Below are 15,417 nucleotides of genomic sequence, written 5' to 3'. Positions count from 1 at the left end.
CTTTACTGCTTTATCAAAGACAGCGAAGCTGTGATTTCAGTGACATGAGGCCAGATGCTGAATGTATGTTTGACTTTGTGAACTTGAAGTATGAACTGAAAATTTGGAATCAGTTGTCCCTTCGCTTCTTGAAAGTGACTTCAGAGTTTGTCAGTGTTAAAATTCAATTATTTATAATGGGATTTTCGGGGGGGGTGTTTTGGTTTAGTAGTTTTAAATGCTGCTTTCTAAACAGCTTTTCAATTCATCCATAATAAAACCATTGGCTGAAATTTTGCAATTCAGAAATACAAATTTGTTTGCTTACATTGAGTCTGATGAGCTTATTTATAATTAAAGAGAATTGCTTTGCTCATATTGTCACTATGCCATCCATTCTCCCCCTGACTTTTCTTATTTTTTGAATCCAGATTTAGGTCGTTCTCGGGAGCTACAGTATGTTTATGTGGATAACAATATTCATCTGAAAGGCCTCCCATCTTATCTGTATAATAAAGTCATTGGTTGCAGTGGGTAGGTATGAATTAATTCAGATGTTTTACACACCTGTTCCCTGTAAAAATTCTCATAAATATTTTCCTGTATGATACAACTGATTTTTTTTTTTGTGTGATGGATTCAGAACGGATGTTAATTTGAAGGGATTACTGCAGCTCCCAGTTCTGTTTTATTTTTGTAATAAATCTTCTGTGATAATTACTGACTTTCAGTATTTTAGTATTAAGCCATAACAGACAGTGCAGTTATTCTGACGGAATTTATAATGATAACGTAAGGCCTGAAGCTGAATCCTAGTTGCATTTAAAGGTTGTCCAAAAATGTAGGCTTCACAGAATTTCCAGAATTAAAGAATGATGAAAATATTTTTTAATGTGTGGCAGCATCTGTGTAGTTCATAAGTTCTCACATTTCTTGGAATGTCACATGCACATCGTTCACTCATTTTACATGTATCAGCTTTTTGTAGGTCTCGGTACCTACTAACTAAAATAAGTAACTTTTTTTAGGAATTATGGATTGACAGGTATATTTTTACATGTGGATTTTAAAAATATCCTAGGCTGTCTCATGTTTGTGGCTAGGATGTGAGAAAAAGTGGTCTGTCTAGGACACTAGTTTAATTCTTTCTGCACTGACACTAGCATAAATTAGGATCAGCACCACTGATGAATGGAGCCTTACTGGTGTAAAACTGATCAGAAGAGGATTGTCCCCATTACCATCTAATTATAAATTTCTGGTATGCTCACTCTCAGCAAATCTTGCATTAAATATAAATTTCCTCTCTACAGCCTGCACTGTACTGCAGTATGTGAGATGCTGAGTCTTGGCATTTTAAGGTTTTTCTAATATTCCCATGTCAGCTGGTTGTGTGATATTTAAATACTTGCAGTTGGATTATAATTCTGCTGAACAGTGTGCAGTCTTAAGCTTCTACTAATTTTGTTTTTCAGGAAAAACAATTTTTAGGTTTTGTTCCTTCAGAACTGATTGTAAATTCTAAGACAGTCAATAAATTGACCCTAAAGGTAATAAAATGTTGATTGTGACCAAAACCACTAGTAATAGTGCAGGAAATGTTCCAGCGAGTTTGGTCCAACTGTCCTGTCTATTTCAGGTGATTTTAAACAACTGTGTCTCTCTATTTCCTAATGTGTTAAGTCCTTATTTTATACCCAGTCAAAATAATTTTATCTTTGCACTGACCTTTTGGGAAGATATTACCAGTTCTTTTTGCTGTTATGTGCACACTGCTGGTGAGACTAGCTGCTGGTATCTCTCATGGAGATTATTATAAGTTTAGTGTAGAAGAGACCAAAGAAGTTGAAACAGTTGCAATGAAATAAATTGTTGTAACGCTTCTGTGGAATAGAAAACCAAAAATTTTTTTCCTTAATAATAAAGAATTTTTAAAATAGTTTTAATAAGCAAAATAATATTTGTACTTGTGTACCAAACAGATATTTGTTGTAGTTGTGAAACCATCTCAAAACAGCATAGATAATTTTTAAGGAAATGTTTCAACATGGGAAGAGCACTTACATATATTATTAGGAAACCAAAGGTTTTATTTGATAAAGTGCTGAGTGATGTTAAATTTGGGTAATAAAGTCATGTGAAAAATTTCTCTGTTCTTTCCAAGAAAGCATTAGTAACAAATGCAAAGCTTTCATGGGTCAGGCAAGAGTTGAAGATCCAGGCTTTAGTACTCTGTCTGGTCATCCACTGGAGAATAAAATCTGTTGCGCTGCTGCTACTAACATAAAGCTAGATTTCTGAAAATAGAATATAAATTGCATTGTGTAAGTAATGAATCTCTGTCTGGGAATCCTGCAGTCAGACTGACTGAAAAAGTCTTTTATGTAAGAGGTGATGATCTCAACACTCAAAATAAATTTTGATCTTATTTTTTGCAGATTGGATTTCATAGTCTGCAGCTAGGTATCTGTCAGTCTTGCTGAAGACAGCCAATAGGTGGTCACAGCTTTTTTTCCCCAGTTATTTATTCACCAGAGTTCTTCAGCAACTCCATTTTTTCCAGATAGTTAGACCATCCTCTGTTCCACTTTTTAATTTCCATGGATTTTGTGGGATTTTTAAAAATATTTTCGTTCTTGCACCCAGTATTACTTGTAGGCTGAGATTCATTCCCTAATCCATCCTGATTTAAGGGTGTCTATCTCTTAGATTATTCCTCTTGCCTGTTTTGCTTGTCTACTTTGTTTTTCAGTGTTGTAGTCTGGCATTGATAGGCTCACCCTTTGTATAACGTAGACCAAATGGCCCAGCTCTGCACTGCAGAAACTGCAGTGAGTTTATGGGTGTGTCTTCTGGCTAGGTTGCTACGGGGTTCATCAGTTGGAAAATACAACATTATAGATTTATTTGTTGTGATAGCTAACTGATTGGGCATGGATTGCTGAGGAATGGATTGTTGGAATATTGGACCTCTGAATTCCAAATTATATTTTTGAATGGTTTGTAGGAAAGAAATATTTAACAAGAAGCTTATTGACTTGCTGTTTGCTGTTGCTCTTTTTTGCTTGTTTCTTTGGCTGTTTTTCCTTTAATCAGAAGAGATGAGATTCTTTGTTATCAGAGAAGTACTATGGGATTTCTTTTACATCTGATAAAGTCGAGTGTAGTTACCTCAGGTTTAGGTCCAATATCTGGGAAGGCTGACAAATTTGTGTTTCTGTTCCATTTGTTAGGACTGGCCCTAATAAGTTGCTCTTGGCTTCAAATTTAAATTGTCATAAACAATTCCAATTACCCTGTTGACTTCCCCAATCTTAGTAGAATTTTCCTCTGCATGTCTCTTCGGCATGATAGCTTGCATTAGGGTTCATGTAAAGAGTTATTATTTTTACTACAAGCTAAGTTTCTCTCCTTGGATACAAATAACCTTCCCTATGTGATTTGGGAAGGCCAAGACTAGTAGACTTACTAGGGTATCTTCCCACTACAGCTTAGGCTGTTGTTTTTATTTTTCCCTTTCCCCACCCTGCATCATCCAAGGGGACTCTGTGGATGGGGAATGGTATAGTACAGAATCACCCAGTGGCACTTAAATGATATATTTCAGTTGTTTACCTCACATATTACAGTTGAGAAATCCATTACCATTCTCAACTGATTGATCCGAGACAGAGGAAGCCAACTATTAGGTGTGTAAAATATTTAGCAATAATGGCATTCAGAGGCTAGAAGAGATTAACACTTTGGCAGAGTAAGGGATATGTAGTACACTTGCTTCACCTCCTTAGGATTGTGTTCTCATTTTTTGAGCTTTTGAATATTATTTTATATAAATAAAGACCTCTCAATGTCTCATGACTAGGTGGGAATCTATGGAAAATATGTGTCAACACAGAATCATAGAATAGTTTGGGTTGGAAAGGACCTTTAAAGGTTACCTAGTCCAACTCCAACATGTACTGGAGGAATCCTTGAACAGTGCTGCACTGAAGAGCAGTATCGGGCATACTTTGGGTTGGTCATCTGGGTTTTGCATAAAGTTACTATTATTACTTCTTTCTAACCACTTTTTAAATGTCTTGTGTCCCTCTAGTTGTGGTTCTCCAATTCAAGTTTCAGAGGTCAAACTGCTCTCTTTTTCATCGGGCCAGTTAACTGTGTTCCTGCCAGCAGAGGTGAAATCTATAGGGACAGAAACAGATCGTGTGCTGCCTTTGCAAGAACTGGCCATGAGGACCCTCTATAACACTTACTACAGATTTTTAAAAGGTATGAAATATCTGCTTTGTTTCGATTACGGAAAGAGTGGAAGTGTTTTTCTGGTAGTGATTGGAATATTTCAAAGAGCTGGGCAAGGATTAATATTTTAAAAGATTTATTTAATCAAATTATGTTTAAAATGCTGTATTAGAACAAAAACATACAATATCAAAAACCAGAGATCCAAAGGCTATTTCTAAGGTTGAGTGGTGTTTACAAATAGTTTCTTTCTTGAGGACTATATAAAGAAGGATGCTTTTTGCAGGAGAAACTCTTTAATGGAAATAGGAGATGAGAAATACAGTTCCTGAGGCAAGATTAGATGCATCAGCCAACAATGCAGCTTCTTGCCAGGCAGCACACTCCTAAACTGGCAGACTTGTTATACATAAGGCAAAAGAAATGCTAGCAGCCCTTGGCCATTTCAGTACAGCGTGACAGCTGAGCTGGTTTAGTTCTGCCCCAATTCAGGCTCTGCTGTAAAGTGGCCCTTGGCTCATCTGGTTATGCGTCATGCAATCACATGAGTTAGCAATATCTGATGATAACCTGCAGATTCAGATTTTGTCAGATTTAGATATGTTGACTCCCCCCTATTCGTGTTGTCCTGGGAATCTGTCAGCTTTATAGATGAAAGTAGAAAGCACAAGGGTGGAGAGTTACAATGGAAAGATTAGAGAGTTTATGATAAGGGGTCACTTGTACCATGGCCACTGGAATAAATCATAACTGCTGAACTATTGCTTTGCCAGGAAAAGTGTACAAGGAGGTCTGCAGCAAGCATGCTGTAAAGAAAAAGCTTTGTGTTGAGAGGTGAGATAACTTGTGTACGCAGGAAACAGCGCTGCTTTGTGGAGAATGTATTTACTGACATAGAGAACCTATTATTTGACCAGTTCATTTGTGGGGTTGGGTTTGTTTTTTTTTTTATTTCTGCATATGGTGGGGAGAGGGGAGGTCTTCACTTTAGTATCAGACTATCAGCTGTACCAAAATTACACAATGATAAATGCTGTTTCATTTTGGTTTGTAAAATTCTAGTCTTTGAAAAGGTCTTTGAGAACATCAGGTACAAGATCTTTTAAATCATCAGTCACTACTTTTCTCACCCAGTTGTGACTTCCAGACAGTTTCTGGAATATAACTATGTGACTGTGGTTCGTGAAGATGCTGGTGAAGTTTGGTTTGGGAATAGCAAGATAGCATTGCAAAATCAGTTTAAGAAATTATTTGTAGATGGTTTATACAAGGCTGTGAGGATTCCATGTAGTTGCAGCCAAGGTGCAGAACCTGAAAAAGATGGTGAAACTTTTTTTAGCTATCTTGCCTACGTGTTTGCTACACTGTACTATGTAGTCTTTTTATTATATCATAGAATAGTTTGGGTGGGAAGGGACCTTAAAGATAATCTAGTTCAAGCCTCCCTGCCCTGGGCAGGGACACCTTCCACTAGCCCAGGTTGCCCAAAGCCCCGTCCAACCTTCCAGGGAGGGGACAGCCACAGCTTCTCTGGCTTCTCTCACCACCCTCACGGGGAAGAATTTCTTCCTTACATCTAATCTAAATCTACCCTCTTTGATTTTAAAGCCATTACCCTTTCTCCTACCACTAAGCCCCCTGACAAGTCCCTCCCCACCTTTCCTGTAGCCCCTTTTCAGTCCTGGGAGGCCGCTCTAAGGTCTCCCCGGAGCCTTCTCTTCTCCAGCTGAACCCCCCAACTCTCAGCCTGTCCTCACAGAGGGTGCTCCAGCCCCCTGAGCATCTTTGTGGCCTCCTCTGGCCCTGCTCAAGCAGGTCCGTGTCCTGATGTTGGTGCCTCCAGAGATGCACCCAACACTGCAGGGGGGTCTCACGAGAGCAGAGCAGAGCAGAGGGGGAGAATCCCCTCCCTCACCCTGCTGGCCATGCTTTCTGGGCTGCGAGCGCACGTTGCTGGCTTACATATATAGATTTTATATATTAATATATACACAGACACACACACATCTCTTACTCTGAGTGACCTTATTAAAGACTATGCATTACCACTGGTGATACCCACATTTCAGTGAAGCAGGAGTCATGCATAATTCAGACAGGTGGAAGATAATGGTGTGCTGGGGAAGCAGGTGGCACATCTGATTAAAGCAGCAGATTTGATCTATCGCTGCTGAAATGTGCAGTTTCAATGGTGCTGTTAAATACTTGGTGGCTGCTAGGTAAGTATGACAGAAGGAACTGGACTACTTTTTCCTCAATCTTTGCTTGGCTGCAGAATGTGACCTTTTCTTTCTGACGCAAATGTGCTACTTGTCATGCTTGTCATCTCATGTGAGGCCGTTGTGGTACATTGTGTATTGGGTTAAACCTCACAGTGTTTGAAAGCTGAAACTACTGTGATATCACGAAACTGATTTATTAGGTAGTGCATCTTGTCTTGATTACTCAGCACCTAAAGTCTTTCACCTGTCTTGGCTGTCTCTCAGTTTCGAGATGGAGATTAGCATGTTGGTTTTAATTTATAAAACACTATGTTGCTTGAGCCAAGCCTGAGAAAATGATTGCTCTTTCCCATGAAATGACCCTGGAGTCCTTTTTGGTGAAAGTGATGGCATCTTGTAAACTGTGGGGGCACACTTAAGAGATTATGAATGTATTGATCTTTTTAGAGTGGTCTCTTTGGTTGGACCTTTGAGAATTATGCTGGGCTGGATTGTATTTCAAGTAATTCTGAAGATTTCAGATCCCTTTTTGCTGATGGTGGCTTTTGGGCTTTTTAGTGAGCTTAGCTATCCTGCTCGACTGGTTGATGAACTATTTTAGTAAAATACTACTGATATCCCTTCCAGAATTTTGTATTGTTATTAATTGTTAAACGCCTGTCTAGATCGCCTTTGTGTCTAAAAGTGCTTTATTTTATTTATTTTGAACTATATTTTCACCTAGTTATTTGGGCCCAATTAATCTTATACCCCAGTTGCTAAACCTATACATTTAACTTGAACTTTTTGGGTTTACTCATGGAAAACACCATGTGCTTCACCCTAATTGTGGTAATTCATGTTACCTTGCTGTTCTTTTGACAAAGTCTTAATGTGAGACAGCTGGTTTTCTGAATTGTTCGTGGATCATGCTTGTTGTGTTTGACTTTATCACTCAGTTGTTTTGTTACAAGCCTCTTTTGTTTCTTTTCTTTAGATTTGAACTTTCTGACTCCAATTTCACTACCCAAAAGCCTCTTGGAATTACTGCACTGTCCCTTGGGACACTGCCACCGCTGCAGCCAGCCTATGTTTACCATTGTCTATCCAAAGCTCTTTCCCTTGAGGGAGACTCCAATGGCAGGATTGCATCAAGGGTAATTATACAGGAAATTACACTGGAGTTTCATTTAGGAAGAAAAACACCTTATGGAACAAAGCATATTCTTAAGGAATTTTTTTTTTAATTTAGCAGTCTTTCATATCTAAAGCCCCTGTCCTATAATTGCATGTAAAAGCTGACAAATCTTTTATTTACAAGACAACCAGAATACTGCTGTTAGCCTGTTTAACAGGAGCTACCACACTTGCCTGTTCCAGACTGCTGTAAGATAGGAAGGGTTTTGATATAATGGGATTGACTTGTTTGTGGTAGAGTAGCACGTGCATGGCACTTCTGTGCCTTGGGAAGGAAATACTACCTAACACCAATACTTCCCCTGATGATCTCAACCCTGACTTAAAGAGAATGCCGCTGTCAAATAGACGTGCTGTAGGATTAAAGATGGGAAAAAGCTCTAAAGCTAGAGCTTAATAAAAATGTTCTGTGGTAAAATACTCTTGCTTTTCTTTCCATGCTAATTAACTTGAGATATGCTGTGGAAGAGTTCTGCACTGTAACATACATTTTGTAGCAATACATCTTTAAAAATACTTCCATTTTTGTTGTAGCAGTTGTTACTCTGTCTGCAGGATTCACAAATCAAGTAGACAGGCCTACACAGACTTCCTGACTTGCTGGTCAGTACAGTCATACAAGGGACTCAAAACTGGCGTGTGGTTCAGGGAATATTGCCCTCATATAGATAAAGATTTAAAATATCTTTAAGGTGAGCACTGATTGCTTTGCAGTGATTCTTTCCCTAACCCCTATTAGTGTGAGTTGATACTGTAGCCTACCCTGAGCGATAATATCAACGAATCCACCTTCTGCAAAGGAAAAGGCTCATTAGAGAAATTTCAACTGAATCTACTTGGACAAAAGTATGGTACGGTTTGAAACCTAGTAAAGAAGGTTTAAAGAAAAGTCACTTGGAGTTAAACAAGCCAGTGTGATGTTCAGGTTCTTTTTTAGAGAATTATATTAGTTAGAAAGCATATGCCTAAAGGTGGGGAGCAGAAAAGAAAGATGCTTTAAAAAGGAATGTTTCTGAAATTACTTGTTGGTATATATAATGCACAAGAATGGCACTCAGTTCTTGTCCTGCAATAGTTATCTTCCATAAAAATAAGAAAATGCTTCTGTATAGGAAAACCTTGAAGAAAAAAGAGGCTAATTGGTGATTCTGGTTGATGATACTTATTTTCCACAGCTGTGTCACAGATTATTTTGCTGTGAGTTTGTGGAATAAAAGGTACCTGATTTGTAAGCAATTCAATTCTATGAAATGAAAGCAATTTAGGTATGCCAAATCTGGACAGCAGCCAGAGGGCTTCATAAATGTTATTTTGGTAAAGTCATCTTTCTTAGAAAGATTTGATTGTAGAGATTGCCTATTTCAACTTGCCATTCTGTTAGACTTCAATCGTATGTTGAAATTCAGTGGATTTTATGTTGAGTACAATAAATTGCTTCCCCATTACAGTCTTAATATTCAGAGTGGCATGAGATGTTATAATCATGCTATAAAGAATATCTTTCATGCATTGAACAGTGTGATGTTCCGAGAAAGTGATGGAAAACTATTTGATGGTTACTAAATCCTTAAATTTTACAAAATAATCCCAATGAGAGAGTTTGGACTAGAGTGGAGTGCTCTATTTTCTAATTAATTGCTAAGTGTTGTAACTTAGTTAAAGATGATAGACATATCAGTAGACACCTTTAGGAATTATTGAAGTTGTAACTCAACAAAAACATCCTTTGGGGCTCCTTTGGAAGACCACTATATTAACATTCTGAAATGTTTTAATTGAAAATACACATTTCTGCATGGTTTTCACTTGTTTAAAAAATAGCTATCATTCCTTCCCTTAGACAAAAATATACTGTGTTCTGCAAAATGCTTCAGTGAATACAGTCTTTAAGTAGCTGACATTTGATGCAAATCCAGAAAATGAGATCTAAACAGGGTAGGCAGACATCCTTATCTCTGTAGCTTGTGCACTTGACATGGTAAGATTATGTGGAATTGTAGAGGTGTGATAGCTGGTTTAGAAAGACATGAAGGACAGGGTTTCTGTTATAAAGAGCTTACAGTGACCATGAAAACATGCAGGGTAGGGATCCTGAACATTTGAACAGTACTGATTACCACATGCCACATCCATGCCAGTAACTTCTGTCTGGACTTCTGTACCGCAATCGGTATCCCCTTACAGGAAAGGATAGTTAAGTGTTGAACTGGAGCTCTGCATCTGAAACAGCACAGATGATGTGAGCACTGGGTAAAGTGTGATTTCTGGGTTAGTAGAAAACTATCTTCATGTTTTTAAAGCAGATATCTAGGTCCCTGCCAGGGTGGGGGCAGGAGGAGGGTCACAGTGAGGCTAGTGCCACACTTTCATGTTGCCACCCCTGCTGTAGTACCTGGCACAGTGTGACAGCACTACCTGTCAGTTGTCCTTTCTGAAGGTCTGGGCCTGGTTTGATCACTGGGCTGAACCAAAGGACAACACTGGACTTCAGTTATTTCATGCCTACAAGCACTAATTTAAGAAACACATGAGCAAAGCTGAAGTGAAGAATTACCCAGCTATTTTCCTTTCAGCTGTTAAACCTACTGGCTATAACACTCAGCCACACCCTCCACAGAAAGAAAAACCACATGCTGCTGCTGCTTTAAACTGAAGACTAAGAAGCAAGGAAGGTTTTTGAGAACCCCTGCAGTGTTTCCCTGCCTTTGTATCAGGCATTCATATAGAACAAATGAACCTTCTTTTTCTCAAGTGTCGAGATTGGCTAATCCTGTATTTTACAAACCAGCATATTGTCTGTTGTGGAATGGGGCCAGGAGCTTCAATCTTTACTGACAACTGTTAGTTTTGTGGCATACTGCTGCTCCACCCAGTGTCTGCAGACTTTTGACCTACTGAGTTGATAAACATTTAAAACTACTCAGGAGTGCTGCCAGTTTAAAGACGACGTATCCCATTGGTACTGGAATACTGTGTGTGTGCGCGTGTGCCAAAGCAGCAGAAGTGCCCAGTCGGGAATGCTAAGAGGCACTTAAATCCTGCCCTATCAAATTTGGATGAACTGCAGAAACTTTTCGGAAGTGTAAATACCAAGCTTTTAAAAGTATTAACTTCTCTCTCCTCCAAGACAGCATACAAACCAAACAAATTCACAAGCTCTGACTTCAGGATTTCCAGTATATTTCAAATGTGGCTGTCTTCAGGTTGACGCATTGCATCATTTGAGGCAGTTTTCATTCCTCTAACAGGAAAAAAAAAAAAAGGTTCAGTTATGACAAATGAGTTTTCACTTACTGCCCCATCCTCTTCACCCCTATGTCTGAATTCAGATGTATAGATCTAAACCTACAGAAACCTTTGAAAGATCCCAGTGACTTTCCCTTAGAATTTAGCTTTGTTTTCTCCCTCTCCTCTTAATATTTTCCACAACATAGTTATCTCAGTTGTATACTGAGTCTTTGACAGTTAACTGTGGTATTTAAAGCCACGTAGTAAAAGTAGATCTTTTCTTTCTGGTATCATTAGAAGCCACATTGATTTAATTGGAGTAACTAGGATACATCTGGAGACTAAAAGATCCTGTTTCAGTAAAGAAGGCTAGTACTGATGCCTACACTAAGTGGTCTTGCTCCAGCATGTTTGAGGGTGTGTTTTCTTTATTTTCATCACTTGAGTTTTTTATTTTTAAAAACACTTCCCCTTTTTCTTCTTTGAGTTCTTCAGGAAGACAACTTTAAGTATCAAATTCACTTAAAAAAACAAAACAAAACAACAAACAACCCAGTAATGTGATAGTAAATCTTTATTATATTTTTACAATTGCTGATTTGTAGATCTGCAAAGAGTTGGTCTTCATCTAGATTCAGCATTTGGCTGATTTGTGAGTGTGTCAGTGGAGTGTGTGCCTCGGAGAAGGCTGGCAATCCAGGGGGAGGTATGTGTATCTCCATGTCTAGGTATACATGCATGCACAGATATCTTCACAGAAGGGGTGTAACATTTGTTTTTGTATATTAATGGCAGATTTAGTGTAAATTTCCCCTCTATCATATTTATGGGAATCCTTTTTAGTTAGATCTTGTTCATTTTCAATAAAGGACAAAGGATGGAAAAAAGGCCCCAAATGCCTGAATGACTTAAAATTAAAATTTTAAACTGAAACAGTTTATACAAAATTAGCCCCTCTTGACTTGTTTTGGAATATATAATTTCTTTTAATATAATGTGGTTGGGTTGGTTTTTTTTTTTACTTTCTAATTCTTAGGTATAAACTACTTGTTGATTCAGCACAGTGTGCTTCTCTGTGCAGTAGGTAGTTACAAGCTGAAATAGACATGAATGAAACAGTTTGTTATAAAACCTGTAAGATAAAGAGACTTATTTGGTAGTATATTAGCATATGTTGTGGTGAGGTGTGCATACTTTGAAGGGAGGAGGCATTAAAATGTTTTCCTTTTGCCAAAGAAGCATTTGTTCCCGCTGCAGGCTTCCTGGCATTTCTTCAATAAATGGAGTATCTTAAGAGCTTAGAAGAGTACCAAAAAGGCAGTTTTGAGGGTGGAATTTTTAGGTTGTGCATGTTACTTGTAAAAGCTTTGCTGGTTTTATTGGGTTGGTTTTAAGAGAGTTGAATTAGCATTAAGAAATGTAGAACTTAATCCTTCAGGAATGCAAGTATCATCTACTGTTTAAGAATTGTGAAACTTTCTAAAATAAATCCCATTTATTAAATCTGCTTTGCAGTAGGGGAAAGAGCCATGTCCAAGCAGCCTTTGTACTATTGGATTTCTGGCTCTGTCATTTCACTAATTTGTTTCAATGTTAGTATCCCCAACAGGCCTTCCACCCAGCGGGGTTTACTGCTGAAGCAGCAAAAGGAATCTTCAGCTTTTTTCCTTCAGTACTATACAGTGGAGATGTAAATTGCCCATGTTCAGTTATATCTAGATCAGAAATGTGCCTGTGTAGTACAGAATCCATTTCTTTAAATGGCTGTTAAGAAAACTGTGGTAGTGTGTTAGAAATATTATTTTTGATAAAATACTACAATCAGGAATTTTCAGTATTATTTTTACTGTGGCTTCCTCTGTCTTTGAAGGTGTTCTGTTGGAAGTTTATTTGTTCTCCTTTTATAGCAACTTACAGACTTTAAAACACAGTTTATTTCTGAATTCACTCTGTAAATATATTTTAGAGTTTAAATGTCTTGATGAGATGAAAGACATTGGTGTTTATTTTATTAGGAATCAGATAGTAGGAGTAGAGTCTGGGGTTTTTTTAATTATTTATTTTTTATTCTTCCCATAATCTAATTATTTTTTTATTGAGTTCATATCAGTCTTTTATTATTGTCTACAAGTACAGTTCAGAAGAAATTCTAGTTTGTTCTATAAGCAGGATGAATCTTAACATTTTAATAGATGGTATTTCAAGAATGGAATGTTCAATGAATCGATGACTTAAACACACAGTTGAAGCTAAAATGTCATACCCTATTTTTGTAAAACAAAGAGTAGGAAAGCCAATATATAGACTGAAAATGCGGCTTAAATTCATGTTTCGTTGATTTTAAAACTTTTTTTATATGAACAGTGTTTGTATTCATCTGTATCTTTGGGTGATACTGTTCTAGATTAAAATAACTCCATTCTCACTTGTCCAAATTTTTCTAAAGTTGTTCTACTGTAAGAGTATTTCATAACTAGCTAACGAGAGCCAGCTATGCAAGTTGCAGAGGGGAGAGGGAGCTTGTTGCTGATGCAACTGTGCATCGCTTCTTTTTCAATATGAGGTGTCACAGTACTTGCACTTCTCTTTAATGCGTTTATGTCTAGGTAATGTTTGATTGCTTGCTCTTGTTCATCAGGTTAATTCACACTGAGATAAATTTTTCCTTGTACTGCAAAAAATCTCGTTCTAGCAGTTGAAAAAAATTACTATTTTTAAAGGGGGTTTTGTTATAAAAGTAGGACTTAACTCTGCTTATGGTGGGAGCAGGAGAAGTTTCTGGTGGGTTTTTTTTTCTAAGCATTATAAAGAGAAAGTTGCGGGAGAGGAGTGAAAGAAAATTAAGTCTTCAACAAATTGATACTGCTATAGAACTTTACTGAGTAAAGATTAACTCCTAATGTGACGATGGACCACAAGCATAATTTTTGTTGTGGTAACAGGCACCATGTTAATAAAATTGGGACCCTGCTGGTTATAGAGATAACATTTTGTTGCGCCACAACATAGGAATCTGTCTTTGTTTAAAAATACTACTTGTGCAGTTTTACTGTGGACACTATTACATTTGGAGCACTGTTCTTGGGAATCTTCCTGTTACTCCCCCAGAGGATCAGAAATACAAATGTCCTTTCCTGTGTGAAGAACAAGGTCTAATATCAAGAAGTGTGTATTTTTCTGTTTTGGCCTGATGCTTCTCTTGGGCTCTTATTGAAGTTCATTACAAACCTTCTATTTAGTTCATTGCGGTGAGGTTAAGATCTTATACTGAGGAGAGTGGAGCTGTTTATTGCCAAGTTGGCTTCAATTCTTATATATCGAATTCTGCTGAATCCCTTTTTCTGACATGAAGGGAGGATGAGACTGTTCTAACACCCGTGTGGTGACAGCGTGTCAGGTTTTACTGACATCACAGCCAAGCTGAAGACTGGAGAGTGACAAACCTTTCACTAGAGAGGATGACTTTTTTTTGAAGGCCACTCTGACCCTGTCAGAGTGCCACTGATAACTGAAGAACTTTTTACCTTGATGACAGTGGAGGATGGATCAAGTTTTAATTGATGAGAGAGAAGATTGTGTTTTACCATCTTTGTGCAAAAACTGGGACAATGACACTGAAGTCCATGCCTGCTGCTAGACAGCCTATCTGCAGCTGAACTTACATAATTCCAAGATGTAACTATCTTTGCCTCTTACCTCCCTCTTAATACTACTCACGTTGTTGCAGAATGTTGTAGTTAACTTGTGATGGAAGAGACTGAGTAAATTGAATCCAGAATTTTTATTACTTTTTGTATTACAGACCTATTTTGTAAGAGACCAAAGGTCTGGTGGAAAGAAACGGCAAGATTCATGTGAAGTCTTCATTGCTTTTGCTTTTATGTGCCCTTCTTTGGATTATAACTTGAACTTGGATTGCAGCTGAGTTCATTCTATGTCTGTTGAAAGCATATGTGTATTGGTTTTTTGCTCTGTATTAATCAAATGTCACTTAGTGTGAAGGTGAGCTTGCTAGATGTTTTATTTAAAGTTAGCAGTGCAATTTATTGTATGTGCTTGTTAATAAACTATATTTTTGGATAAAATTACAGTCCATTAAAGTTAACTTTTTTGCTCCTGGGCCTATTAAGGTATGTTTAGGATGTAGCATTTAATTTACATTTCAGTTCATTTTCATAGTAATTAGCTAATAAGTCTCTTGTCCCAAGGCTGCAGAGATGGGGTGAAGATGCCTCTTAAACCACTACCAAGCCCAAAACACCAATTCACTTAATCCCTTTGTCTCAGAAGATGTAGTAGTTCACCTGATCTTGCATAACAGAAACAAAATCCATATGGAAACATTACTTTAGACCATTCTATGGATTGATCAAAAGAAAAATTTCAGTAGGGCTGTATTAAGTACCACCCTGCTGGTCCATAGATGTGGCTGCGGTTCATGTATTATTTACTCAGCAGCATTCAGCAGCTCTTTTCCCCTCATCTAACAGATATCACAGGAACAAGGTTGCCAAAAATAAGTAGAAATTAAGCATCTGTTTTTCCAACTATTTCACTCCTTGCTGTGCAGCGT

The 15,417-nt window shown here is 37.7% G+C and overlaps 1 protein-coding gene across 1 annotated transcript in view; it reads left to right on the top strand.

Annotated features, from left to right (window-relative positions):
• Nucleotides 1–15,001, top strand: part of LRRC28 (leucine rich repeat containing 28) — a 51,988-nt gene extending 36,987 nt beyond the window's left edge. Inside the window, exons 6-9 of the mRNA XM_026856063.1 lie at nucleotides 411–513; nucleotides 4,073–4,248; nucleotides 7,417–7,576; nucleotides 10,405–15,001. Coding sequence (XP_026711864.1) covers nucleotides 411–513; nucleotides 4,073–4,248; nucleotides 7,417–7,576; nucleotides 10,405–10,519 — 554 coding nt within the window. The 3' untranslated portion in view covers nucleotides 10,520–15,001. The remainder of the gene's footprint in view (nucleotides 1–410; nucleotides 514–4,072; nucleotides 4,249–7,416; nucleotides 7,577–10,404) is intronic.
• The last annotated feature ends 416 nt before the right edge of the window (nucleotides 15,002–15,417 follow it).

This window comes from Athene cunicularia, assembly GCF_003259725.1.
Source record: "Athene cunicularia isolate RWA chromosome 10 unlocalized genomic scaffold, athCun1 chr10_part1, whole genome shotgun sequence".
Lineage (NCBI taxonomy): Eukaryota > Metazoa > Chordata > Aves > Strigiformes > Strigidae > Athene > Athene cunicularia.
Note: the sequence above shows the minus strand (reverse complement) of the source record. Positions and strands in the feature narration are given on the sequence as shown.